Below are 27521 nucleotides of genomic sequence, written 5' to 3'. Positions count from 1 at the left end.
ACATTCACAGAGACTTTTATTCTGGAAAACAAACTAATACAAATATCACCAACAACTTTGAGAGATATAATAATGAGTATAAGTCTGATATAAAATGATTAAATGATAAAAATGTTGACACTGTGCTGATTAAAATTATTTACTAATCTTATTTATAAATAATAAAAAAATTCTGTTTAATCAGCAGCGGTCCGCCCAGAAAACGCTGTGTAAAACACTAGTGGACCTCCAACTCTGCCCTCAGTGGGTCAACAGTGGCCTGCCGTCTCCTGACCACCGTTGGACCGCTCAGATTACTGCCCTGGACACGACATTACTCACTATTAATCTCCTCAAACTCACAGAGGCTTTTATTCTGGAAAACAATCTAATACAAATATTACCAACAACTATGAGAGATATAATAATAATAATAATAATAATAATAATAATAATAATAATTTCCAAAGCCAAAATGTTGACCTTCTGCTGCCACAAGCAGAATGAGAGATGTATATCTAACAGGACAAATACGGTCTTGAGATAACGGTCACTACTAAGGGAAGAAGTTGATCACTTAGCGCACTACGTAGGGAGGAAGTGTGGAGCCGTTTGAGATGTACCCGTTGAGGTGTGCCGTTGCTCATATTGTCTCGCGAGATTTGGACTGTTGCTCTGCAGCAGCGTGGGAGCGAGTGTGTGTTTGTAGTGTTTTTGTGTGTGAGTAAAGCTGTGTGTAAGTGTATGTAATGGAGCCAGAACCAGAGCCCATTAGACTGAAGTCACTGAAGAACAGCAGGAGCTTCACGGTTCCACAGGAGCAGAGGGTAAGAGAAGCGGCTGTGGTGCAGAGTGTCTCTCTCTCTCTCTCTCTCTCTCTCTCTCTCTCTCTCTCTATATATATATATATATATATATAGAGAGAGAGAGAGAGAGAGAGAGAGAAATCTTTCTGAAACACCTAAATTCAGTAACAGTTTTGTGTGCACATACACTCGAGGGCTGTTCCCCAAAGCAGGTTTTCTCAGTTTAAACAGGTAACTTACGTCAAGCCTGTCCAATAATGTGCAATTATTTGTCATTGTGCAACGTAGAAAAATAATAATTGGTGTGTTCTCTCTGTGTCTGTGTGGGTTTCCTCCGGGTGACTGTCTGTGAGGAGTGTGGTGTGTTCTCTCTGTGTCTGTGTGGGTTTCGTCCGGGTGACTGTCTGTGAGGAGTGTGGTGTGTTCTCCCTGTGTCTGTGTGGGTTTCCTCCGGGTGACTGTCTGTGAGGAGTGTGGTGTGTTCTCTCTGTGTCTGTGTGGGTTTCCTCCGGGTGACTGTCTGTGAGGAGTGTGGTGTGTTCTCTCTGTGTCTGTGTGGGTTTCCTCCGGGTGACTGTCTGTGAGGAGTGTGGTGTGTTCTCTCTGTGTCTGTGTGGGTTTCCTCCGGGTGACTGTCTGTGAGGAGTGTGGTGTGTTCTCCCTGTGTCTGTGTGGGTTTCCTCCGGGTGACTGTCTGTGAGGAGTGTGGTGTGTTCTCTCTGTGTCTGTGTGGGTTTCCTCCGGGTGACTGTCTGTGAGGAGTGTGGTGTGTTCTCCCTGTGTCTGTGTGGGTTTCCTCCGGGTGACTGTCTGTGAGGAGTGTGGTGTGTTCTCTCTGTGTCTGTGTGGGTTTCCTCTGGGTGACTGTCTGTGAGGAGTGTGGTGTGTTCTCTCTGTGTCCGTGTGGGTTTCCTCCGGGTGACTGTCTGTGAGGAGTGTGGTGTGATCTCTCTGTGTCTGTGTGGGTTTCGTCCGGGTGACTGTCTGTGAGGAGTGTGGTGTGTTCTCCCTGTGTCTGCGTGGGTTTCCTCTGGGTGACTGTCTGTGAGGAGTGTGGTGTGTTCTCTCTGTGTCCGTGTGGGTTTCCTCCGGGTGACTGTCTGTGAGGAGTGTGGTGTGATCTCTCTGTGTCTGTGTGGGTTTCCTCCAGGTGACTGTCTGTGAGGAGTGTGGTGTGTTCTCCCTGTGTCTGTGTGGGTTTCCTCCGGGTGACTGTCTGTGAGGAGTGTGGTGTGTTCTCTCTGTGTCTGTGTGGGTTTCGTCCGGGTGACTGTCTGTGAGGAGTGTGGTGTGTTCTCCCTGTGTCTGTGTGGGTTTCCTCCGGGTGACTGTCTGTGAGGAGTGTGGTGTGTTCTCTCTGTGTCTGTGTGGGTTTCCTCCGGGTGACTGTCTGTGAGGAGTGTGGTGTGTTCTCCCTGTGTCTGTGTGGGTTTCGTCCGGGTGACTGTCTGTGAGGAGTGTGGTGTGTTCTCCCTGTGTCTGTGTGGGTTTCCTCCGGGTGACTGTCTGTGAGGAGTGTGGTGTGTTCTCTCTGTGTCTGTGTGGGTTTCCTCTGGGTGACTGTCTGTGAGGAGTGTGGTGTGTTCTCTCTGTGTCCGTGTGGGTTTCCTCCGGGTGACTGTCTGTGAGGAGTGTGGTGTGATCTCTCTGTGTCTGTGTGGGTTTCGTCCGGGTGACTGTCTGTGAGGAGTGTGGTGTGTTCTCCCTGTGTCTGCGTGGGTTTCCTCTGGGTGACTGTCTGTGAGGAGTGTGGTGTGTTCTCTCTGTGTCCGTGTGGGTTTCCTCTGGGTGACTGTCTGTGAGGAGTGTGGTGTGATCTCTCTGTGTCTGTGTGGGTTTCCTCCAGGTGACTGTCTGTGAGGAGTGTGGTGTGTTCTCCCTGTGTCTGTGTGGGTTTCCTCCGGGTGACTGTCTGTGAGGAGTGTGGTGTGATCTCTCTGTGTCTGTGTGGGTTTCCTCCAGGTGACTGTCTGTGAGGAGTGTGGTGTGTTCTCCCTGTGTCTGTGTGGGTTTCGTCCGGGTGACTGTCTGTGAGGAGTGTGGTGTGTTCTCTCTGTGTCTGCGTGGGTTTCCTCCGGGTGACTGTCTGTGAGGAGTGTGGTGTGTTCTCTCTGTGTCCGTGTGGGTTTCCTCCGGGTGACTGTCTGTGAGGAGTGTGGTGTGATCTCTCTGTGTCTGTGTGGGTTTCGTCCGGGTGACTGTCTGTGAGGAGTGTGGTGTGTTCTCCCTGTGTCTGCGTGGGTTTCCTCCGGGTGACTGTCTGTGAGGAGTGTGGTGTGTTCTCTCTGTGTCTGTGTGGGTTTCCTCTGGGTGACTGTCTGTGAGGAGTGTGGTGTGTTCTCCCTGTGTCTGTGTGGGTTTCGTCCGGGTGACTGTCTGTGAGGAGTGTGGTGTGTTCTCCCTGTGTCTGTGTGGGTTTCCTCCGGGTGACTGTCTGTGAGGAGTGTGGTGTTTTCTCTCTGTGTCTGTGTGGGTTTCCTCTGGGTGACTGTCTGTGAGGAGTGTGGTGTGTTCTCTCTGTGTCCGTGTGGGTTTCCTCCGGGTGACTGTCTGTGAGGAGTGTGGTGTGATCTCTCTGTGTCTGTGTGGGTTTCGTCCGGGTGACTGTCTGTGAGGAGTGTGGTGTGTTCTCCCTGTGTCTGCGTGGGTTTCCTCTGGGTGACTGTCTGTGAGGAGTGTGGTGTGTTCTCTCTGTGTCTGTGTGGGTTTCCTCCGGGTGACTGCCTGTGAGGAGTGTGGTGTGTTCTCTCTGTGTCTGTGTGGGTTTCCTCCAGGTGACTGTCTGTGAGGAGTGTGGTGTGTTCTCCCTGTGTCTGTGTGGGTTTCCTCCGGGTGACTGTCTGTGAGGAGTGTGGTGTGTTCTCTCTGTGTCTGCGTGGGTTTCCTCCGGGTGACTGTCTGTGAGGAGTGTGGTGTGTTCTCTCTGTGTCCGTGTGGGTTTCCTCCGGGTGACTGTCTGTGAGGAGTGTGGTGTGATCTCTCTGTGTCTGTGTGGGTTTCGTCCGGGTGACTGTCTGTGAGGAGTGTGGTGTGTTCTCCCTGTGTCTGCGTGGGTTTCCTCCGGGTGACTGTCTGTGAGGAGTGTGGTGTGTTCTCTCTGTGTCTGTGTGGGTTTCCTCTGGGTGACTGTCTGTGAGGAGTGTGATGTGTTCTCTCTGTGTCTGCGTGGATTTCCTCCAGGTGACTGTCTGTGAGGAGTGTGATGTGTTCTCTCTGTGTCTGCGTGGGTTTCCTCCGGGTGACTGTCTGTGAGGAGTGTGGTGTGTTCTCTCTGTGTCTGTGTGGGTTTCCTCTGGGTGACTGTCTGTGAGGAGTGTGTTGTGTTCTCTCTTTGTCTGCGTGGGTTTCCTCCGGGTGACTGTCTGTGAGGAGTGTGATGTGTTCTCTCTGTGTCTGCGTGGGTTTCCTCCGGGTGACTGTCTGTGAGGAGTGTGGTGTGTTCTCTCTGTGTCTGTGTGAGTTTCCTCCGGGTGACTGTCTGTGAGGAGTGTGGTGTGTTCTCCCTGTGTCTGTGTGGGTTTCGTCCGGGTGACTGTCTGTGAGGAGTGTGGTGTGTTCTCTCTGTGTCTGTGTGGGTTTCCTCCGGGTGACTGTCTGTGAGGAGTGTGGTGTGTTCTCCCTGTGTCTGTGTGGGTTTCGTCCGGGTGACTGTCTGTGAGGAGTGTGGTGTGTTCTCCCTGTGTCTGCGTGGGTTACCTCCGGGTGACTGTCTGTGAGGAGTGTGGTGTGTTCTCTCTGTGTCCGTGTGGGTTTCCTCCGGGTGACTGTCTGTGAGGAGTGTGGTGTGATCTCTCTGTGTCTGTGTGGGTTTCGTCCGGGTGACTGTCTGTGAGGAGTGTGGTGTGTTCTCCCTGTGTCTGCGTGGGTTTCCTCCGGGTGACTGTCTGTGAGGAGTGTGGTGTGTTCTCTCTGTGTCTGTGTGGGTTTCCTCCGGGTGACTGTCTGTGAGGAGTGTGGTGTGTTCTCTCTGTGTCCGTGTGGGTTTCCTCCGGGTGACTGTCTGTGAGGAGTGTGGTGTGATCTCTCTGTGTCTGTGTGGGTTTCGTCCGGGTGACTGTCTGTGAGGAGTGTGGTGTGTTCTCCCTGTGTCTGTGTGGGTTTCCTCCGGGTGACTGTCTGTGAGGAGTGTGGTGTGTTCTCTCTGTGTCTGTGTGGGTTTCCTCCGGGTGACTGTCTGTGAGGAGTGTGGTGTGTTCTCCCTGTGTCTGTGTGGGTTTCCTCCGGGTGACTGTCTGTGAGGAGTGTGGTGTGTTCTCTCTGTGTCTGTGTGGGTTTCCTCCGGGTGACTGTCTGTGAGGAGTGTGGTGTGTTCTCTCTGTGTCTGTGTGGGTTTCCTCCGGGTGACTGTCTGTGAGGAGTGTGGTGTGTTCTCTCTGTGTCTGCGTGGGTTTCCTCCGGGTGACTGTCTGTGAGGAGTGTGGTGTGTTCTCCCTGTGTCTGCGTGGGTTTCCTCCGGGTGACTGTCTGTGAGGAGTGTGGGGTTTTCTCCCTGTGTCTGTGTGGGTTTCCTTCGTGTGACTGTCTGTGAGGAGTGTGGTGTTTTCTCTCTGTGTCTGTGTGGGTTTCCTCTGGGTGACTGTCTGTGAGGAGTGTGGTGTGTTCTCTCTGTGTCCGTGTGGGTTTCCTCCGGGTGACTGTCTGTGAGGAGTGTGGTGTGATCTCTCTGTGTCTGTGTGGGTTTCGTCCGGGTGACTGTCTGTGAGGAGTGTGGTGTGTTCTCCCTGTGTCTGCGTGGGTTTCCTCTGGGTGACTGTCTGTGAGGAGTGTGGTGTGTTCTCTCTGTGTCTGTGTGGGTTTCCTCCGGGTGACTGCCTGTGAGGAGTGTGGTGTGTTCTCTCTGTGTCTGTGTGGGTTTCCTCCAGGTGACTGTCTGTGAGGAGTGTGGTGTGTTCTCCCTGTGTCTGTGTGGGTTTCCTCCGGGTGACTGTCTGTGAGGAGTGTGGTGTGTTCTCTCTGTGTCTGCGTGGGTTTCCTCCGGGTGACTGTCTGTGAGGAGTGTGGTGTGTTCTCTCTGTGTCCGTGTGGGTTTCCTCCGGGTGACTGTCTGTGAGGAGTGTGGTGTGATCTCTCTGTGTCTGTGTGGGTTTCGTCCGGGTGACTGTCTGTGAGGAGTGTGGTGTGTTCTCCCTGTGTCTGCGTGGGTTTCCTCCGGGTGACTGTCTGTGAGGAGTGTGGTGTGTTCTCTCTGTGTCTGTGTGGGTTTCCTCTGGGTGACTGTCTGTGAGGAGTGTGGTGTGTTCTCTCTGTGTCCGTGTGGGTTTCCTCCGGGTGACTGTCTGTGAGGAGTGTGGTGTGATCTCTCTGTGTCTGTGTGGGTTTCGTCCGGGTGACTGTCTGTGAGGAGTGTGGTGTGTTCTCTCTGTGTCTGTGTGGGTTTCCTCCGGGTGACTGTCTGTGAGGAGTGTGGTGTGTTCTCCCTGTGTCTGTGTGGGTTTCCTCCGGGTGACTGTCTGTGAGGAGTGTGGTGTGTTCTCTCTGTGTCTGTGTGGGTTTCCTCCGGGTGACTGTCTGTGAGGAGTGTGGTGTGTTCTCTCTGTGTCTGCGTGGGTTTCCTCCGGGTGACTGTCTGTGAGGAGTATGGTGTGTTCTCTCTGTGTCTGCGTGGATTTCCTCCGGGTGACTGTCTGTGAGGAGTGTGATGTGTTCTCTCTGTGTCTGCGTGGATTTCCTCCAGGTGACTGTCTGTGAGGAGTGTGATGTGTTCTCTCTGTGTCTGCGTGGGTTTCCTCCGGGTGACTGTCTGTGAGGAGTGTGGTGTGTTCTCTCTGTGTCTGTGTGGGTTTCCTCTGGGTGACTGTCTGTGAGGAGTGTGTTGTGTTCTCTCTTTGTCTGCGTGGGTTTCCTCCGGGTGACTGTCTGTGAGGAGTGTGATGTGTTCTCTCTGTGTCTGCGTGGGTTTCCTCCGGGTGACTGTCTGTGAGGAGTGTGGTGTGTTCTCTCTGTGTCTGTGTGAGTTTCCTCCGGGTGACTGTCTGTGAGGAGTGTGGTGTGTTCTCCCTGTGTCTGTGTGGGTTTCGTCCGGGTGACTGTCTGTGAGGAGTGTGGTGTGTTCTCTCTGTGTCTGTGTGGGTTTCCTCCGGGTGACTGTCTGTGAGGAGTGTGGTGTGTTCTCCCTGTGTCTGTGTGGGTTTCGTCCGGGTGACTGTCTGTGAGGAGTGTGGTGTGTTCTCCCTGTGTCTGCGTGGGTTACCTCCGGGTGACTGTCTGTGAGGAGTGTGGTGTGTTCTCTCTGTGTCCGTGTGGGTTTCCTCCGGGTGACTGTCTGTGAGGAGTGTGGTGTGATCTCTCTGTGTCTGTGTGGGTTTCGTCCGGGTGACTGTCTGTGAGGAGTGTGGTGTGTTCTCCCTGTGTCTGCGTGGGTTTCCTCCGGGTGACTGTCTGTGAGGAGTGTGGTGTGTTCTCTCTGTGTCTGTGTGGGTTTCCTCCGGGTGACTGTCTGTGAGGAGTGTGGTGTGTTCTCTCTGTGTCCGTGTGGGTTTCCTCCGGGTGACTGTCTGTGAGGAGTGTGGTGTGATCTCTCTGTGTCTGTGTGGGTTTCGTCCGGGTGACTGTCTGTGAGGAGTGTGGTGTGTTCTCCCTGTGTCTGTGTGGGTTTCCTCCGGGTGACTGTCTGTGAGGAGTGTGGTGTGTTCTCTCTGTGTCTGTGTGGGTTTCCTCCGGGTGACTGTCTGTGAGGAGTGTGGTGTGTTCTCCCTGTGTCTGTGTGGGTTTCCTCCGGGTGACTGTCTGTGAGGAGTGTGGTGTGTTCTCTCTGTGTCTGTGTGGGTTTCCTCCGGGTGACTGTCTGTGAGGAGTGTGGTGTGTTCTCTCTGTGTCTGTGTGGGTTTCCTCCGGGTGACTGTCTGTGAGGAGTGTGGTGTGTTCTCTCTGTGTCTGCGTGGGTTTCCTCCGGGTGACTGTCTGTGAGGAGTGTGGTGTGTTCTCTCTGTGTCTGCGTGGATTTCCTCCGGGTGACTGTCTGTGAGGAGTGTGGTGTGTTCTCTCTGTGTCTGTGTGGGTTTCCTCCGGGTGACTGTCTGTGAGGAGTGTGGTGTGTTCTCCCTGTGTCTGCGTGGGTTTCGTCCGGGTGACTGTCTGTGAGGAGTGTGGTGTGTTCTCCCTGTGTCTGCGTGGGTTTCCTCCGGGTGACTGTCTGTGAGGAGTGTGGTGTGTTCTCTCTGTGTCCATGTGGGTTTCCTCCGGGTGACTGTCTGTGAGGAGTGTGGTGTGATCTCTCTGTGTCTGTGTGGGTTTCGTCCGGGTGACTGTCTGTGAGGAGTGTGGTGTGTTCTCCCTGTGTCTGCGTGGGTTTCCTCCGGGTGACTGTCTGTGAGGAGTGTGGTGTGTTCTCTCTGTGTCTGTGTGGGTTTCCTCTGGGTGACTGTCTGTGAGGAGTGTGGTGTGTTCTCTCTGTGTCCGTGTGGGTTTCCTCCGGGTGACTGTCTGTGAGGAGTGTGGTGTGATCTCTCTGTGTCTGTGTGGGTTTCGTCCGGGTGACTGTCTGTGAGGAGTGTGGTGTGTTCTCTCTGTGTCTGTGTGGGTTTCCTCCGGGTGACTGTCTGTGAGGAGTGTGGTGTGTTCTCCCTGTGTCTGTGTGGGTTTCCTCCGGGTGACTGTCTGTGAGGAGTGTGGCGTGTTCTCTCTGTGTCTGTGTGGGTTTCCTCCGGGTGACTGTCTGTGAGGAGTGTGGTGTGTTCTCTCTGTGTCTGTGTGGGTTTCCTCCGGGTGACTGTCTGTGAGGAGTGTGGTGTGTTCTCTCTGTGTCTGCGTGGGTTTCCTCCGGGTGACTGTCTGTGAGGAGTGTGATGTGTTCTCTCTGTGTCTGCGTGGATTTCCTCCAGGTGACTGTCTGTGAGGAGTGTGTTGTGTTCTCTCTTTGTCTGCGTGGGTTTCCTCCGGGTGACTGTCTGTGAGGAGTGTGGTGTGTTCTCTCTGTGTCTGTGTGAGTTTCCTCCGGGTGACTGTCTGTGAGGAGTGTGGTGTGTTCTCCCTGTGTCTGTGTGGGTTTCGTCCGGGTGACTGTCTGTGAGGAGTGTGGTGTGTTCTCTCTGTGTCTGTGTGGGTTTCGTCCGGGTGACTGTCTGTGAGGAGTGTGGTGTGTTCTCCCTGTGTCTGCATGGGTTTCCTCCGGGTGACTGTCTGTGAGGAGTGTGGTGTGTTCTCTCTGTGTCTGTGTGGGTTTCCTCTGGGTGACTGTCTGTGAGGAGTGTGGTGTGTTCTCTCTGTGTCCGTGTGGGTTTCCTCTGGGTGACTGTCTGTGAGGAGTGTGTTGTGTTCTCTCTGTGACTGTGTGGGTTTCCTCCAGGTGACTGTCTGTGAGGAGTGTGGTGTGTTCTCCCTGTGTCTGTGTGGGTTTCCTCCGGGTGACTGTCTGTGAGGAGTGTGGTGTGTTCTCTCTGTGTCTGTGTGGGTTTCCTCCGGGTGACTGTCTGTGAGGAGAGTGGTTTGTTCTCTCTGTGTCTGTGTGGGTTTCCTCCGGGTGACTGTCTGTGAGGAGTGTGGTGTGTTCTCTCTGTGTCTGCGTGGGTTTCCTCCGGGTGACTGTCTGTGAGGAGTGTGATGTGTTCTCTCTGTGTCTGCGTGGGTTTCCTCCGGGTGACTGTCTGTGAGGAGTGTGGTGTGTTCTCTCTGTGTCTGCGTGGATTTCCTCCGGGTGACTGTCTGTGAGGAGTGTGGTGTGTTCTCTCTGTGTCTGTGTGGGTTTCCTCCGGGTGACTGTCTGTGAGGAGTGTAGTGTGTTCTCCCTGTGTCTGCGTGGGTTTCGTCCGGGTGACTGTCTGTGAGGAGTGTGGTGTGTTCTCCCTGTGTCTGCGTGGGTTTCCTCCGGGTGACTGTCTGTGAGGAGTGTGGTGTGTTCTCTCTGTGTCCATGTGGGTTTCCTCCGGGTGACTGTCTGTGAGGAGTGTGGTGTGATCTCTCTGTGTCTGTGTGGGTTTCGTCCGGGTGACTGTCTGTGAGGAGTGTGGTGTGTTCTCCCTGTGTCTGCGTGGGTTTCCTCCGGGTGACTGTCTGTGAGGAGTGTGGTGTGTTCTCTCTGTGTCTGTGTGGGTTTCCTCTGGGTGACTGTCTGTGAGGAGTGTGATGTGTTCTCTCTGTGTCTGCGTGGATTTCCTCCGGGTGACTGTCTGTGAGGAGTGTGTTGTGTTCTCTCTTTGTCTGCGTGGGTTTCCTCCGGGTGACTGTCTGTGAGGAGTGTGGTGTGTTCTCTCTGTGTCTGTGTGAGTTTCCTCCGGGTGACTGTCTGTGAGGAGTGTGGTGTGTTCTCCCTGTGTCTGTGTGGGTTTCCTCCGGGTGACTGTCTGTGAGGAGTGTGGTGTGTTCTCTCTGTGTCTGTGTGGGTTTCGTCCGGGTGACTGTCTGTGAGGAGTGTGGTGTGTTCTCCCTGTGTCTGCATGGGTTTCCTCCGGGTGACTGTCTGTGAGGAGTGTGGTGTGTTCTCTCTGTGTCTGTGTGGGTTTCCTCTGGGTGACTGTCTGTGAGGAGTGTGGTGTGTTCTCTCTGTGTCCGTGTGGGTTTCCTCTGGGTGACTGTCTGTGAGGAGTGTGTTGTGTTCTCTCTGTGACTGTGTGGGTTTCCTCCAGGTGACTGTCTGTGAGGAGTGTGGTGTGTTCTCCCTGTGTCTGTGTGGGTTTCCTCCGGGTGACTGTCTGTGAGGAGTGTGGTGTGTTCTCTCTGTGTCTGTGTGGGTTTCCTCCGGGTGACTGTCTGTGAGGAGAGTGGTTTGTTCTCTCTGTGTCTGTGTGGGTTTCCTCCGGGTGACTGTCTGTGAGGAGAGTGGTTTGTTCTCTCTGTGTCTGTGTGGGTTTCCTCCGGGTGACTGTCTGTGAGGAGTGTGGTGTGTTCTCTCTGTGTCTGCGTGGGTTTCCTCCGGGTGACTGTCTGTGAGGAGTGTGGTGTGTTCTCTCTGTGTCTGCGTGGATTTCCTCCAGGTGACTTTCTGTGAGGAGTGTGATGTGTTCTCTCTGTGTCTGCGTGGGTTTCCTCCGGGTGACTGTCTGTGAGGAGTGTGGTGTGTTCTCTCTGTGTCTGCGTGGATTTCCTCCGGGTGACTGTCTGTGAGGAGTGTGGTGTGTTCTCTCTGTGTCTGTGTGGGTTTCCTCCGGGTGACTGTCTGTGAGGAGTGTGGTGTGTTCTCCCTGTGTCTGCGTGTTTTTCGTCCGGGTGACTGTCTGTGAGGAGTGTGGTGTGTTCTCCCTGTGTCTGCGTGGGTTTCCTCCGGGTGACTGTCTGTGAGGAGTGTGGTGTGTTCTCTCTGTGTCCATGTGGGTTTCCTCCGGGTGACTGTCTGTGAGGAGTGTGGTGTGATCTCTCTGTGTCTGTGTGGGTTTCGTCCGGGTGACTGTCTGTGAGGAGTGTGGTGTGTTCTCCCTGTGTCTGCGTGGGTTTCCTCCGGGTGACTGTCTGTGAGGAGTGTGGTGTGTTCTCTCTGTGTCTGTGTGGGTTTCCTCTGGGTGACTGTCTGTGAGGAGTGTGGTGTGTTCTCTCTGTGTCCGTGTGGGTTTCCTCCGGGTGACTGTCTGTGAGGAGTGTGGTGTGATCTCTCTGTGTCTGTGTGGGTTTCGTCCGGGTGACTGTCTGTGAGGAGTGTGGTGTGTTCTCTCTGTGTCTGTGTGGGTTTCCTCCGGGTGACTGTCTGTGAGGAGTGTGGTGTGTTCTCCCTGTGTCTGTGTGGGTTTCCTCCGGGTGACTGTCTGTGAGGAGTGTGGCGTGTTCTCTCTGTGTCTGTGTGGGTTTCCTCCGGGTGACTGTCTGTGAGGAGTGTGGTGTGTTCTCTCTGTGTCTGTGTGGGTTTCCTCCGGGTGACTGTCTGTGAGGAGTGTGGTGTGTTCTCTCTGTGTCTGCGTGGGTTTCCTCCGGGTGACTGTCTGTGAGGAGTGTGATGTGTTCTCTCTGTGTCTGCGTGGATTTCCTCCAGGTGACTGTCTGTGAGGAGTGTGTTGTGTTCTCTCTTTGTCTGCGTGGGTTTCCTCCGGGTGACTGTCTGTGAGGAGTGTGGTGTGTTCTCTCTGTGTCTGTGTGAGTTTCCTCCGGGTGACTGTCTGTGAGGAGTGTGGTGTGTTCTCCCTGTGTCTGTGTGGGTTTCGTCCGGGTGACTGTCTGTGAGGAGTGTGGTGTGTTCTCTCTGTGTCTGTGTGGGTTTCGTCCGGGTGACTGTCTGTGAGGAGTGTGGTGTGTTCTCCCTGTGTCTGCATGGGTTTCCTCCGGGTGACTGTCTGTGAGGAGTGTGGTGTGTTCTCTCTGTGTCTGTGTGGGTTTCCTCTGGGTGACTGTCTGTGAGGAGTGTGGTGTGTTCTCTCTGTGTCCGTGTGGGTTTCCTCTGGGTGACTGTCTGTGAGGAGTGTGTTGTGTTCTCTCTGTGACTGTGTGGGTTTCCTCCAGGTGACTGTCTGTGAGGAGTGTGGTGTGTTCTCCCTGTGTCTGTGTGGGTTTCCTCCGGGTGACTGTCTGTGAGGAGTGTGGTGTGTTCTCTCTGTGTCTGTGTGGGTTTCCTCCGGGTGACTGTCTGTGAGGAGAGTGGTTTGTTCTCTCTGTGTCTGTGTGGGTTTCCTCCGGGTGACTGTCTGTGAGGAGTGTGGTGTGTTCTCTCTGTGTCTGCGTGGGTTTCCTCCGGGTGACTGTCTGTGAGGAGTGTGATGTGTTCTCTCTGTGTCTGCGTGGGTTTCCTCCGGGTGACTGTCTGTGAGGAGTGTGGTGTGTTCTCTCTGTGTCTGTGTGGGTTTCCTCTGGGTGACTGTCTGTGAGGAGTGTGTTGTGTTCTCTCTTTGTCTGCGTGGGTTTCCTCTGGGTGACTGTCTCTGAGGAGTGTGTTGTGTTCTGTCTTTGTCTGCGTGGGTTTCCTCCGGGTGACTGTCTCTGAGGAGTGTGGTGTGTTCTCTCTGTGTCTGTGTGGGTTTCCTCCGGGTGACTGTCTGTGAGGAGTGTGGTGTGTTCTCCCTGTGTCTGTGTGGGTTTCGTCCGGGTGACTGTCTGTGAGGAGTGTGGTGTGTTCTCTCTGTGTCTGTGTGGGTTTCGTCCGGGTGACTGTCTGTGAGGAGTGTGGTGTGTTCTCTCTGTGTCTGTGTGGGTTTCCTCTGGGTGACTGTCTGTGAGGAGTGTGGTGTGTTCTCTCTGTGTCTGCGTGGATTTCCTCCAGGTGACTGTCTGTGAGGAGTGTGATGTGTTCTCTCTGTGTCTGCGTGGGTTTCCTCCGGGTGACTGTCTGTGAGGAGTGTGGTGTGTTCTCTCTGTGTCTGTGTGGGTTTCCTCTGGGTGACTGTCTGTGAGGAGTGTGTTGTGTTCTCTCTGTGACTGTGTGGGTTTCCTCCGGGTGACTGTCTGTGAGGAGTGTGGTGTGTTCTCCCTGTGTCTGTGTGGGTTTCCTCCGGGTGACTGTCTGTGAGGAGTGTGGTGTGTTCTCTCTGTGTCTGTGTGGGTTTCCTCCGGGTGACTGTCTGTGAGGAGAGTGGTTTGTTCTCTCTGTGTCTGTGTGGGTTTCCTCCGGGTGACTGTCTGTGAGGAGTGTGGTGTGTTCTCTCTGTGTCTGCGTGGGTTTCCTCCGGGTGACTGTCTGTGAGGAGTGTGGTGTGTTCTCTCTGTGTCTGCGTGGATTTCCTCCAGGTGACTTTCTGTGAGGAGTGTGATGTGTTCTCTCTGTGTCTGCGTGGGTTTCCTCCGGGTGACTGTCTCTGAGGAGTGTGGTGTGTTCTCTCTGTGTCTGTGTGGGTTTCCTCCGGGTGACTGTCTGTGAGGAGTGTGGTGTGTTCTCCCTGTGTCTGTGTGGGTTTCGTCCGGGTGACTGTCTGTGAGGAGTGTGGTGTGTTCTCTCTGTGTCTGTGTGGGTTTCGTCCGGGTGACTGTCTGTGAGGAGTGTGGTGTGTTCTCCCTGTGTCTGCGTGGGTTTCCTCCGGGTGACTGTCTGTGAGGAGTGTGGTGTGTTCTCTCTGTGTCTGTGTGGGTTTCTTCTGGGTGACTGTCTGTGAGGAGTGTGGTGTGTTCTCTCTGTGTCCGTGTGGGTTTCCTCTGGGTGACTGTCTGTGAGGAGTGTGGTGTGTTCTCCCTGTGTCTGTGTGGGTTTCGTCCGGGTGACTGTCTGTGAGGAGTGTGGTGTGTTCTCTCTGTGTCTGCGTGGGTTTCCTCCGGGTGACTGTCTGTGAGGAGTGTGGTGTGTTCTCTCTGTGTCCGTGTGGGTTTCCTCCGGGTGACTGTCTGTGAGGAGTGTGGTGTGATCTCTCTGTGTCTGTGTGGGTTTCGTCCGGGTGACTGTCTGTGAGGAGTGTGGTGTGTTCTCCCTGTGTCTGCGTGGGTTTCCTCCGGGTGACTGTCTGTGAGGAGTGTGGTGTGTTCTCTCTGTGTCTGTGTGGGTTTCCTCTGGGTGACTGTCTGTGAGGAGTGTGGTGTGTTCTCCCTGTGTCTGTGTGGGTTTCGTCCGGGTGACTGTCTGTGAGGAGTGTGGTGTGTTCTCCCTGTGTCTGTGTGGGTTTCCTCCGGGTGACTGTCTGTGAGGAGTGTGGTGTGTTCTCTCTGTGTCTGTGTGGGTTTCCTCCGGGTGACTGTCTGTGAGGAGTGTGGTGTGTTCTCTCTGTGTCTGTGTGGGTTTCCTCTGGGTGACTGTCTGTGAGGAGTGTGTTGTGTTCTCTCTTTGTCTGCGTGGGTTTCCTCTGGGTGACTGTCTCTGAGGAGTGTGTTGTGTTCTGTCTTTGTCTGCGTGGGTTTCCTCCGGGTGACTGTCTCTGAGGAGTGTGGTGTGTTCTCTCTGTGTCTGTGTGGGTTTCCTCCGGGTGACTGTCTGTGAGGAGTGTGGTGTGTTCTCCCTGTGTCTGTGTGGGTTTCGTCCGGGTGACTGTCTGTGAGGAGTGTGGTGTGTTCTCTCTGTGTCTGTGTGGGTTTCGTCCGGGTGACTGTCTGTGAGGAGTGTGGTGTGTTCTCTCTGTGTCTGTGTGGGTTTCCTCTGGGTGACTGTCTGTGAGGAGTGTGGTGTGTTCTCTCTGTGTCTGCGTGGATTTCCTCCAGGTGACTGTCTGTGAGGAGTGTGATGTGTTCTCTCTGTGTCTGTGTGGGTTTCCTCCGGGTGACTGTCTGTGAGGAGTGTGGTGTGTTCTCTCTGTGTCTGTGTGGGTTTCCTCTGGGTGACTGTCTGTGAGGAGTGTGTTGTGTTCTCTCTGTGACTGTGTGGGTTTCCTCCGGGTGACTGTCTGTGAGGAGTGTGGTGTGTTCTCTCTGTGTCTGTGTGGGTTTCCTCTGGGTGACTGTCTGTGAGGAGTGTGTTGTGTTCTCTCTGTGACTGTGTGGGTTTCCTCCGGGTGACTGTCTGTGAGGAGTGTGGTGTGTTCTCCCTGTGTCTGTGTGGGTTTCCTCCGGGTGACTGTCTGTGAGGAGTGTGGTGTGTTCTCTCTGTGTCTGTGTGGGTTTCCTCCGGGTGACTGTCTGTGAGGAGAGTGGTTTGTTCTCTCTGTGTCTGTGTGGGTTTCCTCCGGGTGACTGTCTGTGAGGAGTGTGGTGTGTTCTCTCTGTGTCTGCGTGGGTTTCCTCCGGGTGACTGTCTGTGAGGAGTGTGGTGTGTTCTCTCTGTGTCTGCGTGGATTTCCTCCAGGTGACTTTCTGTGAGGAGTGTGATGTGTTCTCTCTGTGTCTGCGTGGGTTTCCTCCGGGTGACTGTCTCTGAGGAGTGTGGTGTGTTCTCTCTGTGTCTGTGTGGGTTTCCTCCGGGTGACTGTCTGTGAGGAGTGTGGTGTGTTCTCCCTGTGTCTGTGTGGGTTTCGTCCGGGTGACTGTCTGTGAGGAGTGTGGTGTGTTCTCTCTGTGTCTGTGTGGGTTTCGTCCGGGTGACTGTCTGTGAGGAGTGTGGTGTGTTCTCCCTGTGTCTGCGTGGGTTTCCTCCGGGTGACTGTCTGTGAGGAGTGTGGTGTGTTCTCTCTGTGTCTGTGTGGGTTTCTTCTGGGTGACTGTCTGTGAGGAGTGTGGTGTGTTCTCTCTGTGTCCGTGTGGGTTTCCTCTGGGTGACTGTCTGTGAGGAGTGTGGTGTGTTCTCCCTGTGTCTGTGTGGGTTTCGTCCGGGTGACTGTCTGTGAGGAGTGTGGTGTGTTCTCTCTGTGTCTGCGTGGGTTTCCTCCGGGTGACTGTCTGTGAGGAGTGTGGTGTGTTCTCTCTGTGTCCGTGTGGGTTTCCTCCGGGTGACTGTCTGTGAGGAGTGTGGTGTGATCTCTCTGTGTCTGTGTGGGTTTCGTCCGGGTGACTGTCTGTGAGGAGTGTGGTGTGTTCTCCCTGTGTCTGCGTGGGTTTCCTCCGGGTGACTGTCTGTGAGGAGTGTGGTGTGTTCTCTCTGTGTCTGTGTGGGTTTCCTCTGGGTGACTGTCTGTGAGGAGTGTGGTGTGTTCTCCCTGTGTCTGTGTGGGTTTCGTCCGGGTGACTGTCTGTGAGGAGTGTGGTGTGTTCTCCCTGTGTCTGTGTGGGTTTCCTCCGGGTGACTGTCTGTGAGGAGTGTGGTGTGTTCTCTCTGTGTCTGTGTGGGTTTCCTCCGGGTGACTGTCTGTGAGGAGTGTGGTGTGTTCTCTCTGTGTCTGTGTGGGTTTCCTCTGGGTGACTGTCTCTGAGGAGTGTGTTGTGTTCTGTCTTTGTCTGCGTGGGTTTCCTCCGGGTGACTGTCTCTGAGGAGTGTGGTGTGTTCTCTCTGTGTCTGTGTGGGTTTCCTCCGGGTGACTGTCTGTGAGGAGTGTGGTGTGTTCTCCCTGTGTCTGTGTGGGTTTCGTCCGGGTGACTGTCTGTGAGGAGTGTGGTGTGTTCTCTCTGTGTCTGTGTGGGTTTCGTCCGGGTGACTGTCTGTGAGGAGTGTGGTGTGTTCTCTCTGTGTCTGTGTGGGTTTCCTCTGGGTGACTGTCTGTGAGGAGTGTGGTGTGTTCTCTCTGTGTCTGCGTGGATTTCCTCCAGGTGACTGTCTGTGAGGAGTGTGATGTGTTCTCTCTGTGTCTGCGTGGGTTTCCTCCGGGTGACTGTCTGTGAGGAGTGTGGTGTGTTCTCTCTGTGTCTGTGTGGGTTTCCTCTGGGTGACTGTCTGTGAGGAGTGTGTTGTGTTCTCTCTGTGACTGTGTGGGTTTCCTCCGGGTGACTGTCTGTGAGGAGTGTGGTGTGTTCTCCCTGTGTCTGTGTGGGTTTCCTCCGGGTGACTGTCTGTGAGGAGTGTGGTGTGTTCTCTCTGTGTCTGTGTGGGTTTCCTCCGGGTGACTGTCTGTGAGGAGAGTGGTTTGTTCTCTCTGTGTCTGTGTGGGTTTCCTCCGGGTGACTGTCTGTGAGGAGTGTGGTGTGTTCTCTCTGTGTCTGCGTGGGTTTCCTCCGGGTGACTGTCTGTGAGGAGTGTGGTGTGTTCTCTCTGTGTCTGCGTGGATTTCCTCCAGGTGACTTTCTGTGAGGAGTGTGGTGTGTTCTCTCTGTGTCTGTGTGGGTTTCGTCCGGGTGACTGTCTGTGAGGAGTGTGGTGTGTTCTCCCTGTGTCTGCGTGGGTTTCCTCCGGGTGACTGTCTGTGAGGAGTGTGGTGTGTTCTCTCTGTGTCTGTGTGGGTTTCCTCTGGGTGACTGTCTGTGAGGAGTGTGGTGTGTTCTCTCTGTGTCCGTGTGGGTTTCCTCTGGGTGACTGTCTGTGAGGAGTGTGATGTGTTCTCTCTGTGTCTGCGTGGATTTCCTCCAGGTGACTGTCTGTGAGGAGTGTGATGTGTTCTCTCTGTGTCTGCGTGAGTTTCCTCCGGGTGACTGTCTGTGAGGAGTGTGGTGTGTTCTCTCTGTGTCTGTGTGGGTTTCCTCTGGGTGACTGTCTGTGAGGAGTGTGGTGTGTTCTCTCTGTGTCTGTGTGGGTTTCCTCCGGGTGACTGTCTGTGAGGAGTGTGTTGTGTTCTCTCTTTGTCTGCGTGGGTTTCCTCCGGGTGACTGTCTGTGAGGAGTGTGGTGTGTTCTCTCTGTGTCTGTGTGGGTTTCCTCCGGGTGACTGTCTGTGAGGAGTGTGGTGTGTTCTCCCTGTGTCTGTGTGGGTTTCCTCCGGGTGACTGTCTGTGAGGAGTGTGGTGTGTTCTCTCTGTGTCTGTGTGGGTTTCCTCCGGGTGACTGTCTGTGAGGAGTGTGGTGTGTTCTCTCTGTGTCTGTGTGGGTTTCCTCCGGGTGACTGTCTGTGAGGAGTGTGGTGTGTTCTCTCTGTGTGTGTGTGGGTTTCCTCCGGGTGACTGTCTCTAAGGAGTGTGTTGTGTTCTGTCTTTGTCTGTGTGGGTTTCCTCTGGGTGACTGTCTCTGAAGAGTGTGGTGTGTTCTCTCTGTGTCCGTGTGGGTTTCCTCTGGGTGACTGTCTCTGAGGAGTGTGTTGTGTTCTCTCTGTGTCTATGTGGGTTTCCTCTGGGTGACTGTCTCTGAGGAGTGTGGTGTGTTCTCCCTGTGTCTGCGTGGGTTTCCTCCGGGTGACTGTCTGTGAGGAGTGCGGTGTGTTCTCTCTGTGTCTCTGTGTTAAGTATAGAGCCCTGCTAGTGACACCCCTTTAATAAGACACCGGAGAAATGTATTTAAGTATTTCATTAACATGCTTTATGAGGTTGTTCCAGTTTGTTTATTCCTATGAACTAGGTTAAGTAGTAGTTGTAGTTGCTGCACAAATATCACGTTCCCATGACGTATGTCATTCAAACAAGTTAAATATGTCTCCAAGTCATTCCCATGCATTAAACTCTGTTCATAACTAAGATGTTTGTTTGTTCAGGGATGGACTCTGCAGGGCTCTGTACTGAAGTGTGTGTGTATGTGCTTATTTCTCTGAACAGTTTGGGAACTGCAGGAATGTGAAAGAGTTTGAGAAGCTCAATCGTATTGGAGAAGGAACCTACGGCATTGTGTGTGAGTTTTACACATTTTATTAACAGCTCTGCCTCAGTGAACATCACTTTTATTTCTGTGTTGTGAAATATGAGTGAGTTAATACATCAAAGGTTTCAAATGCGGTACATACAGTTTCTATGTGTCAGCAGAGCCTCGATGACGTTTACATACATTTCTGTGTACAGTGGTTTATCCCAGAGCTGTCTGTTTACAGCAGTTAAGTCCCCAGACACCCAGCCTCCACAGCAGCACAGACACACACCAGTGCTCCCCACTCAAACGTGCAGAGGCAGTTAACATAACAAGGTGCTTTAGCCTGCGGAAATGCCTTTTCATGAACAATAAGGGAGACTAGTTCTGCATCAGCTGAGGGGTGTGATTTTAAGAGGGAATTGGGCTCTTTGAAAGCTTCAGTTCCTTGGTGTGAAAGGTTGTGTGACTCTTCTCTTTGCTCTTCCCTCCACGCAGACCGAGCCCGAGACACCAGCACCAATGAAATTGTGGCGCTTAAGAAAGTGCGGATGGATAAAGAGAAGGACGGTGAGTGGACGAGTGAAATCTTTGCAGTGTTTTCGCCTCTGCTAAGTTACTGGGGCCTGAGTAGATGTGAATTCAGTTCGACACAAAGGTCTGTTTGTCTTATTTGACGCTCTGTGGGGATTAGTTTAGGACTAGGTTTATTCGCTTGTGAAGTCGTGATGTATGGACCTTGTGAAACGTCATGTCTGGGTCCAAACAAATTAAGAATATCCAGCTCATTTCTGTACAAACCTTAGCTCCTTTTTCATTAGATAATCGGTAGTAAAAGTCGTTAGAACACCAGGACTGACCACGAGCGGGAGACGTCTCTCTCTCTCTCTCCTCAGCCCCTCTGCTTCCAGAGACGGAGCAACAGGAGACACATCTCTCTCTCTTCGTGGTTCCTCGGTTCCCAAAGAAGGAGCTGCAGGAGACACAGTCCTCTGCTCCCAGAGACGGAGGAGTGGGAGGGCTGGGCCGGGACCCCCACCCAGAGAGAGCGAGGCTAACTGTGCTCTCTAGGACTCCAGGAATCGAGCTGATGGTCGGCCAGTGTTTAGACCACGGCTCCACTCCGGAGCCTGCTGTAATCCACTTGTTAACTGTGATGCCACACGTGACGTTTTGCCATTTCCGGGTCCAGTCGTGTATGAGATGGGACCAAAGGTGGGATTGCAGTAGGCTCCAGGGTGTGGAGCTGTGATCTAAACACTGGCTGATTATCAGTTAGATTCCTGGAGTCCCAGAGGGACCAGCTGGCCTCGCTCTCTCTGCGTGGGACGGCCCTCCCTCCACCTCTCTGCTGATGTGACAGATCAGGGCAGTGAGTGTTCTCCTCCGGAGGGTGGAGCTGTCCACTGTTGTATCATAATCAGTTTGTAAAGCGCTGGGGGCACTGTGTGTGAACGTTTAATGATGAATGAACCAATAGAAACGCTCTAAAAACACGTCTGTATCCTTCTGTAAAGTTACTGTTTTGGAGAAACGTGTTTTTCTTTTTACAGAGTGTGTGTGTGTGTGTGTGTGTGTGTAGGGATCCCTATCAGTAGTCTTAGAGAGATCACACTGCTTCTGCGGCTCAGACACCCCAACATCGTGGAGCTGAAGGAGGTGGTGGTGGGAAGTCATTTAGAAAGGTTGTTATTATTATTTTTAATATAATATTTATATGTTTATGTTTGGAAGCCCGTTTCCGCCACATAAAGTAATAATAATAAAGGCCCTTTGGCTCAGTGACCTGGAGAACAGACAGAACTCAGACGTCGCTGGTTCGTTCCTCTGTAGGAGGTCTTTTATTTTGACGTGGAAAATCAACCAGACGTGTGTCATTCCACTGAAGCTCACCGTGCTCAGAGTCCACCACAGGGGTGTCATGTGTTCATCGATAAACCATCTCACTATACTGAGATTGCAACGTACATATTAATGTATATGGTGTCTTTTGTCGTTATTATTATTATGTGATGGAAATGGGCTTCAGTCACATGTTTGTCTTAGAAACAAATGTAAAAATATAATATTTATATCTCTCTCTGTCTCTTTCTTTTTTGCACTCTCTTTTTCTCGCTCTCTCTCTGTCCCTTTCTCTTTCTCTCTCTTTCTTTCTCTTTCTCCCTTTTTCTCTCTCTCTGTCTTTTTCTTTTTCTCTTGCTCTCTTTTTTCTCTCTTGCTCCGTCTTTCTTTCTCTCACGCTCTTTTCTCTCTCTTGCTCTTCTTTTTCTTTGTCTCATTCTTTTTTTCTCTCTCTCTTTTTCTTTTTCTCTCTGTCCCTTTTTCTTTTTTCTCTCTCTCTTTGTCTCTTCTCTCTCTCTCTCTCTCAGTCTGTTCCTGGTGATGAGTTACTGTGAGCAGGATCTGGCGAGTCTTTTGGAGAACATGCAGTCTCCATTCTCAGAGGCACAGGTGAGCTCACCTGGACACATTACCCAGCAGCCCCCTCCAGAGCAGTGCACTGAGTGAATTAATGACTTACTGAGCATTTAGAGAACCTTTCTAATGCGTTATCAGAACCCGAAACATACCTTAAACTTTTCTGGCTTGTTACTCCCGTTCTCACACACAGTCAGCCTAGAATTCTCCACCAGGTGGCGCTGCTCACATTTAGGAACAGCTTCACCAGGGGGTGCTATTGAGTGCGTTGCATCAAAGGGAGTAAAGCCACTTTTTCAGTTGCTTGATGTCTGCGCTGGGGCCAAATTCTCTAGGTTCCCTGAAGTATGTATAAAGGCTGACACACAGTCCTGTACAATCTCTACGTGCACTGTGGCGTTAAAACACCTGTAGTACTTGTGGTGTAGCACTCGGGGTGATGGAGGATTAGGGTTAAACATGTCTACAGTAGAGGAGTGGGCTTTACCTGTTGTGGAGGTAAAGAAAGGGAAAGAGAAGTAGAAGCTGGTGTGTGTGTGGTCGCTGAATCGCTCGCAGTGGAAGGAACCGATTCTGCAAGTGGCTCCAGGGAGCTGTGACAGTTGACTCTTGACTCTCACTGTAGCGCCCCCTTGCAGAAAGGCTCAGAATGCAGCTTACGCTTGCATTATAAAAAGCGTAGCTCAAACCGTCTGTGTTCACGTCCTGGTGTGAAGCACGTTCTGGCGCTAAGTCTGTTGTTGTATTTAGTGAGATCCTAATTGTCGTACCTGAGCAGGGCGCGGTGTGTGTAGTCTGTGGTGTTGTAGCGCTGAAGACGACACACTAACAGTACTAATAAATGTCCTGTGTTCTCTGCTGTTGTGCAGGTGAAGTGCATTGTTCTGCAGCTGCTGAAAGGCTTGGCGTATCTCCATCACAACTTCATCCTCCACAGGTGAGACTCTCAGTGAAGGACTGAGCACAGGTTTGAAGCGTCCACCTGGATGGTGGGTTTATGGGACAGTCATCTGTTGGTCAGCTCCGTGTTAGTGATGTAAGCACTGGGAGCAGTTAGTGTTCTCCTCCAAGCGTGTTGTAGCCTGTTTTTCGTATCTCCTCAGGGATCTGAAGGTGTCTAATCTGCTGATGACGGATAAAGGCTGCGTGAAGATCGGTGAGTCCTTCAATACAAACAAAGAGTGAGAAACCGGACTGAAATGTTAAGGTGTGTTTTCACTGGTGATAACGTCCGGTTTCTGAATCCTGCAGAATTCCACACGGCTCCTTTAAAAGCCTCATTTCGTAAATGTTCATTGTTCATTGGAAGACTGTGTGACCTCTAGGTTTATAGAGAGCTCAACTCCTGGGTTTAAAAGTGCAGCGCTATAATCACCCCTGGGATTAGCACTGGTGTCAGACCTGTTATAATTTAGAGAAGAACACTGCAGTATTTACCAGAAAACCAAGACAATTTTTATTTTTATTTCTTTGTTTGTATTTTTTTTAAAGGGACGGTCCATTTCCCCGTGTAAATAAACAGGCGTCGTGCTGCTCTGCTCACACCACTCACAGTTAGGACAGTTTTAGACGCTTCAGTCTGAAAAATAATTTATAACAAGTTTAATAAAAGCAACAGTGAGGTAACAACATCGGTAACAGGCTCACTTCCTGATTTTTGGAACAGATTTATATTAAAGCAGCACACTCCCTGATGTAGGTGTTGCACACAGTGCATTTGAATGATTTAATGTTAAATTGAATTTATTTCTGGGGTAGAGTGAGGTGGGAGAATGGTGGCAGAATGAGTTGGTGCACTCTCAGAATTAAAGACAGTGTACAGCTACAGACAGTGTAGTGTATCTTTAAAGGTACAGCTGTGTAGTGTGTCTTTAAAGGCACAGACAGTGTAGTGTATCTTTAAAGGTACAAACAGTGTAGTGTGTCTTTAAAGGCACAGACAGTGTAGTGTATCTTTAAAGGTACAGACAGTGTAGTGTATCTTTAAAGGTACAGACAGTGTAGTGTATCTTTAAAGGCACAGACAGTGTAGTGTGTCTTTAAAGGCACAGACAGTGTAGTGTGTCTTTAAAGGCACAGACAGTGTAGTGTGTCTTTAAAGGTACAGACAGTGTAGTGTGTCTTAAAAGCACAGACAGTGTAGTGTGTCTTAAAGGCACAGACAGTGTAGTGTGTCTTAAAGGCACAGACAGTGTAGTGTATCTTTAAAGGTACAGACAGTGTAGTGTATCTTTAAAGGCACAGACAGTGTAGTGTATCTTTAAAGGTACAGACAGTGTAGTGTGTCTTAAAAGCACAGACAGTGTAGTGTGTCTTTAAAGGCACAGACAGTGTAGTGTGTCTTAAAGGCACAGACAGTGTAGTGTGTCTTAAAGGCACAGACAGTGTAGTGTGTCTTAAAGGCACAGACAGTGTAGTGTGTCTTTAAAGGTACAAACAGTGTAGTGTGTCTTTAAAGGCACAGACAGTGTAGTGTATCTTTAAAGGTACAGACAGTGTAGTGTATCTTTAAAGGCACAGACAGTGTAGTGTGTCTTAAAGGCACAGACAGTGTAGTGTGTCTTAAAGGCACAGACAGTGTAGTGTATCTTTAAAGGTACAGACAGTGTAGTGTATCTTTAAAGGCACAGACAGTGTAGTGTATCTTTAAAGGTACAGACAGTGTAGTGTGTCTTAAAGGCACAGACAGTGTAGTGTGTCTTTAAAGGCACAGACAGTGTAGTGTGTCTTAAAGGCACAGACAGTGTAGTGTGTCTTAAAGGCACAGACAGTGTAGTGTGTCTTAAAGGCACAGACAGTGTAGTGTGTCTTTAAAGGCACAGACAGTGTAGTGTGTCTTTAAAGGCACAGACAGTGTAGTGTGTCTTTAAAGGCACAGACAGTGTAGTGTGTCTTAAAGGCACAGACAGTGTAGTGTGTCTTTAAAGGCACAGACAGTGTAGTGTGTCTTTAAAGGCACAGACAGTGTAGTGTGTCTTTAAAGGCACAGACAGTGTAGTGTGTCTTTAAAGGCACAGACAGTGTAGTGTGTCTTTAAAGGCACAGACAGTGTAGTGTGTCTTAAAGGCACAGACAGTGTAGTGTGTCTTTAAAGGCACAGACAGTGTAGTGTGTCTTTAAAGGCACAGACAGTGTAGTGTGTCTTTAAAGGCACAGACAGTGTAGTGTGTCTTTAAAGGCACAGACAGTGTAGTGTGTCTTTAAAGGCACAGACAGTGTAGTGTGTCTTTAAAGGCACAGACAGTGTAGTGTATCTTTAAAGGCACAGCTGTGTAGTGTGTCTTTAAAGGCACAGACAGTGTAGTGTGTCTTAAAGGCACAGACAGTGTAGTGTGTCTTTAAAGGCACAGACAGTGTAGTGTGTCTTTAAAGGCACAGACAGTGTAGTGTGTCTTTAAAGGCACAGACAGTGTAGTGTATCTTTAAAGGCACAGACAGTGTAGTGTGTCTTTAAAGGTACAGACAGTGTAGTGTGTCTTTAAAGGCACAGACAGTGTAGTGTGTCTTTAAAGGCACAGACAGTGTAGTGTGTCTTTTAAAGGCACAGACAGTGTAGTGTGTCTTTAAAAGGCACAGACGGGGCGAATGACATCAACACAACTTTATCATCCACAGTTAATATAGAGTAAGGTACAGTTCTGTTCCTAATTAACGGTACAGTAGATGATCCCTTGAGGGTCCCACCACAGACACAGTTTCTCTGGAAGTGTCCTGAGCTCAGGGAAACAGATTAATGCAGGAGAACTGTAGGATACGACCTGTTTATTTAAGTGTGTTCTCACTACAGTTAGACGCACTTGAGAGTGAGGTCACTGAGTCTGCACTTGAACTTCCTCACCTCCTGCTTTATTGTGAGTTTATGAATAATGTGTGTGTGTGTGTGTAGCTGACTTTGGCCTGGCGCGTGTGTATGGTGTTCCCCAGCAGCCGATGACCCCGAAAGTGGTGACACTTTGGTGAGTGTGACGCCATCCTTCTAGATTAACTCTAATCCTCCGTAATCTCCTCTAACCCTAACCCTAGCTCATTTCCATCTCTCCATCTGTGCACAGGTACAGGGCTCCGGAGCTCCTCCTGGGGACCAAAACACAAACTACAGCCTTGGACATGTGGTACGACCCAAACCACCCCTCCACAGAGAAAAGACCTAACAGTTAGATGTAACGTTATCAGATGTGGTGACAGATTATATTTATCTTCCGAACAACATGAACGTGTGTGTGTGTGTGTTGCAGGGCAGTGGGCTGTATTTTGGCTGAGCTCCTGGCTCATAAGCCCCTGCTTCCCGGTAGCTCTGAGATTCAGCAGCTGGATCTGATTGTGCAGCTCCTGGGGACGCCGAACGAGAACATCTGGCCGGTACAGAGCTCTGAACACCCAGCTAAAGGGATTTAGAGTTTTACCTTTTATCAGCAGTTCCACACTGTTAAACAGTTGTAAATGTGTGTGTGTGTGTGTGTGTGTGTGTAGGGTTTCTCTCGTCTGTCTCTGGTTGGTCAGTACAGTCTGAGGAAGCAGCCGTACAATAACCTGAAAAACAAATTCACCTGGCTCTCGGAGGCAGGACTCAGACTCCTCAACCTGCTCTTCATGTACAATCCACAGCGCAGGTACGTACACACACACACACACACACACCCTCATTAAGTATCACATCATGTTTACTCTCTCTCTTTGTGTGTGTGTGTGTGTGTGTTAGAGCCTCTGCCAAGGACTGTTTGGAAAGTTCTTATTTCAAGGAGAAACCTTTACGTGAGTAACACAGTAAATTACTCTTCAATGGGTTCATATTAATCCACACCACTTTACATCCATCCTAATAATCACACACTCTCCATCTCTCTGTCTCTCTCACACACACACACCCGTCCACAGGTTCACACAGTCTCTCTCTCACACACACACACACACACACCCGTCGACAGGTTCACACAGTCTCTCTCTCTCACACACACACACCCGTCGACAGGTTCACACAGTCTCTCTCTCACACACACACACCCGTCGACAGGTTCACACAGTCTCTCTCTCACACACACACACCCGTCGACAGGTTCACACAGTCCCTCTCTCTCACACACACACACACACACTCACACACCCGCCGACAGGTTCACACAGTCCCTCTCTCTCACACACACTCACACACCCGTCGACAGGTTCACACAGTCTCTCTCTCTCTCACACACACACACACACCCGTCGACAGGTTCACACAGTCTCTCTCTCTCTCACTCACTCACACACCCGTCGACAGGTTCACACAGTCTCTCTCTCACACACACACACACCCATCCACAGGTTCACACAGTCTCTCTCACACACACACACACCCATCCACAGGTTCACACAGTCTCTCTCTCTCACACACTCACACCCATCCACAGATTCACACAGTCTCTCTCTCTCACACACACACACCCGTCGACAGGTTCACACAGTCTCTCTCTCTCTCACACACTCACACACACTCACACCCATCCACAGATTCACACAGTCTCTCTCTCTCACACACACACACACCCGTCGACAGGTTCACACAGTCTCTCTCTCTCTCACTCACACACACACCCGTCGACAGGTTCACACAGTCTCTCTCTCTCTCACTCACACACACACCCGTCGACAGGTTCACACAGTCTCTCTCTCTCTCACTCACTCACACACCCGTCGACAGGTTCACACAGTCTCTCTCTCACACACACTCACACCCATCCACAGATTCACACAGTCTCTCTCTCACACACACACACACCCATCCACAGGTTCACACAGTCTCTCTCACACACACACACACCCATCCACAGGTTCACACAGTCTCTCTCTCTCACACACTCACACCCATCCACAGATTCACACAGTCTCTCTCTCTCTCACACACACACCCGTCGACAGGTTCATACAGTCTCTCTCTCTCTCACTCACACACACACCCGTCGACAGGTTCACACAGTCTCTCTCTCTCACACACTCACACACACTCACACCCATCCACAGATTCACACAGTCTCTCTCTCTCACACACACACACACCCGTCGACAGGTTCACACAGTCTCTCTCTCTCTCACTCACACTCACACCCATCCACAGATTCACACAGTCTCTCTCTCTCTCTCACACACTCACACCCATCCACAGATTCACACAGTCTCTCTCTCTCTCTCACACACTCACACCCATCCACAGATTCACACAGTCTCTCTCTCACACACACACTCACACCCATCCACAGGTTCACGCAGTCTCTCTCTCTCTCTCACACACTCACACACACTCACACCCATCCACAGGTTCACACAGTCTCTCTCTCACACACTCACACCCATCCACAGGTTCACGCAGTCTCTCTCTCTCACACACACTCACACCCATCCACAGGTTCACACAGTCTCTCTCTCACACACTCACACCCGTCCACAGATTCACACAGTCTCTCTCTCTCTCACACACACACACACCCCCGTCGACAGGTTCACACAGTCTCTCTCTCTCACACACTCACACACCAGTCGACAGGTTCACACAGTCTCTCTCTCTCACACACA

General features: G+C 51.5%; 1 protein-coding gene across 1 annotated transcript in view; it reads left to right on the top strand.

Moving 5' to 3' along the window:
• The first annotated feature begins 664 nt into the window (after positions 1–664).
• The window catches only part of cdk10 (cyclin dependent kinase 10), a 30375-nt gene continuing 3518 nt past the window's right edge, over positions 665–27521 (top strand). The window contains exons 1-12 of the mRNA XM_066649400.1: positions 665–806; positions 18533–18605; positions 19056–19127; positions 20140–20242; positions 20927–21008; positions 21845–21912; positions 22079–22131; positions 24862–24931; positions 25028–25087; positions 25211–25334; positions 25446–25585; positions 25675–25727. Of these exons, the coding sequence (XP_066505497.1) occupies positions 729–806; positions 18533–18605; positions 19056–19127; positions 20140–20242; positions 20927–21008; positions 21845–21912; positions 22079–22131; positions 24862–24931; positions 25028–25087; positions 25211–25334; positions 25446–25585; positions 25675–25727 (976 nt within the window). The 5' untranslated portion in view covers positions 665–728. The remainder of the gene's footprint in view (positions 807–18532; positions 18606–19055; positions 19128–20139; positions 20243–20926; positions 21009–21844; positions 21913–22078; positions 22132–24861; positions 24932–25027; positions 25088–25210; positions 25335–25445; positions 25586–25674; positions 25728–27521) is intronic.

This window comes from Hoplias malabaricus, chromosome 17 (genome assembly GCF_029633855.1).
Source record: "Hoplias malabaricus isolate fHopMal1 chromosome 17, fHopMal1.hap1, whole genome shotgun sequence".
Taxonomy (NCBI): Eukaryota; Metazoa; Chordata; class Actinopteri; order Characiformes; family Erythrinidae; genus Hoplias; species Hoplias malabaricus.
The sequence above is the reverse complement of the archived record's forward strand: the minus strand, read 5'-3'. Positions and strand labels throughout refer to the sequence as shown.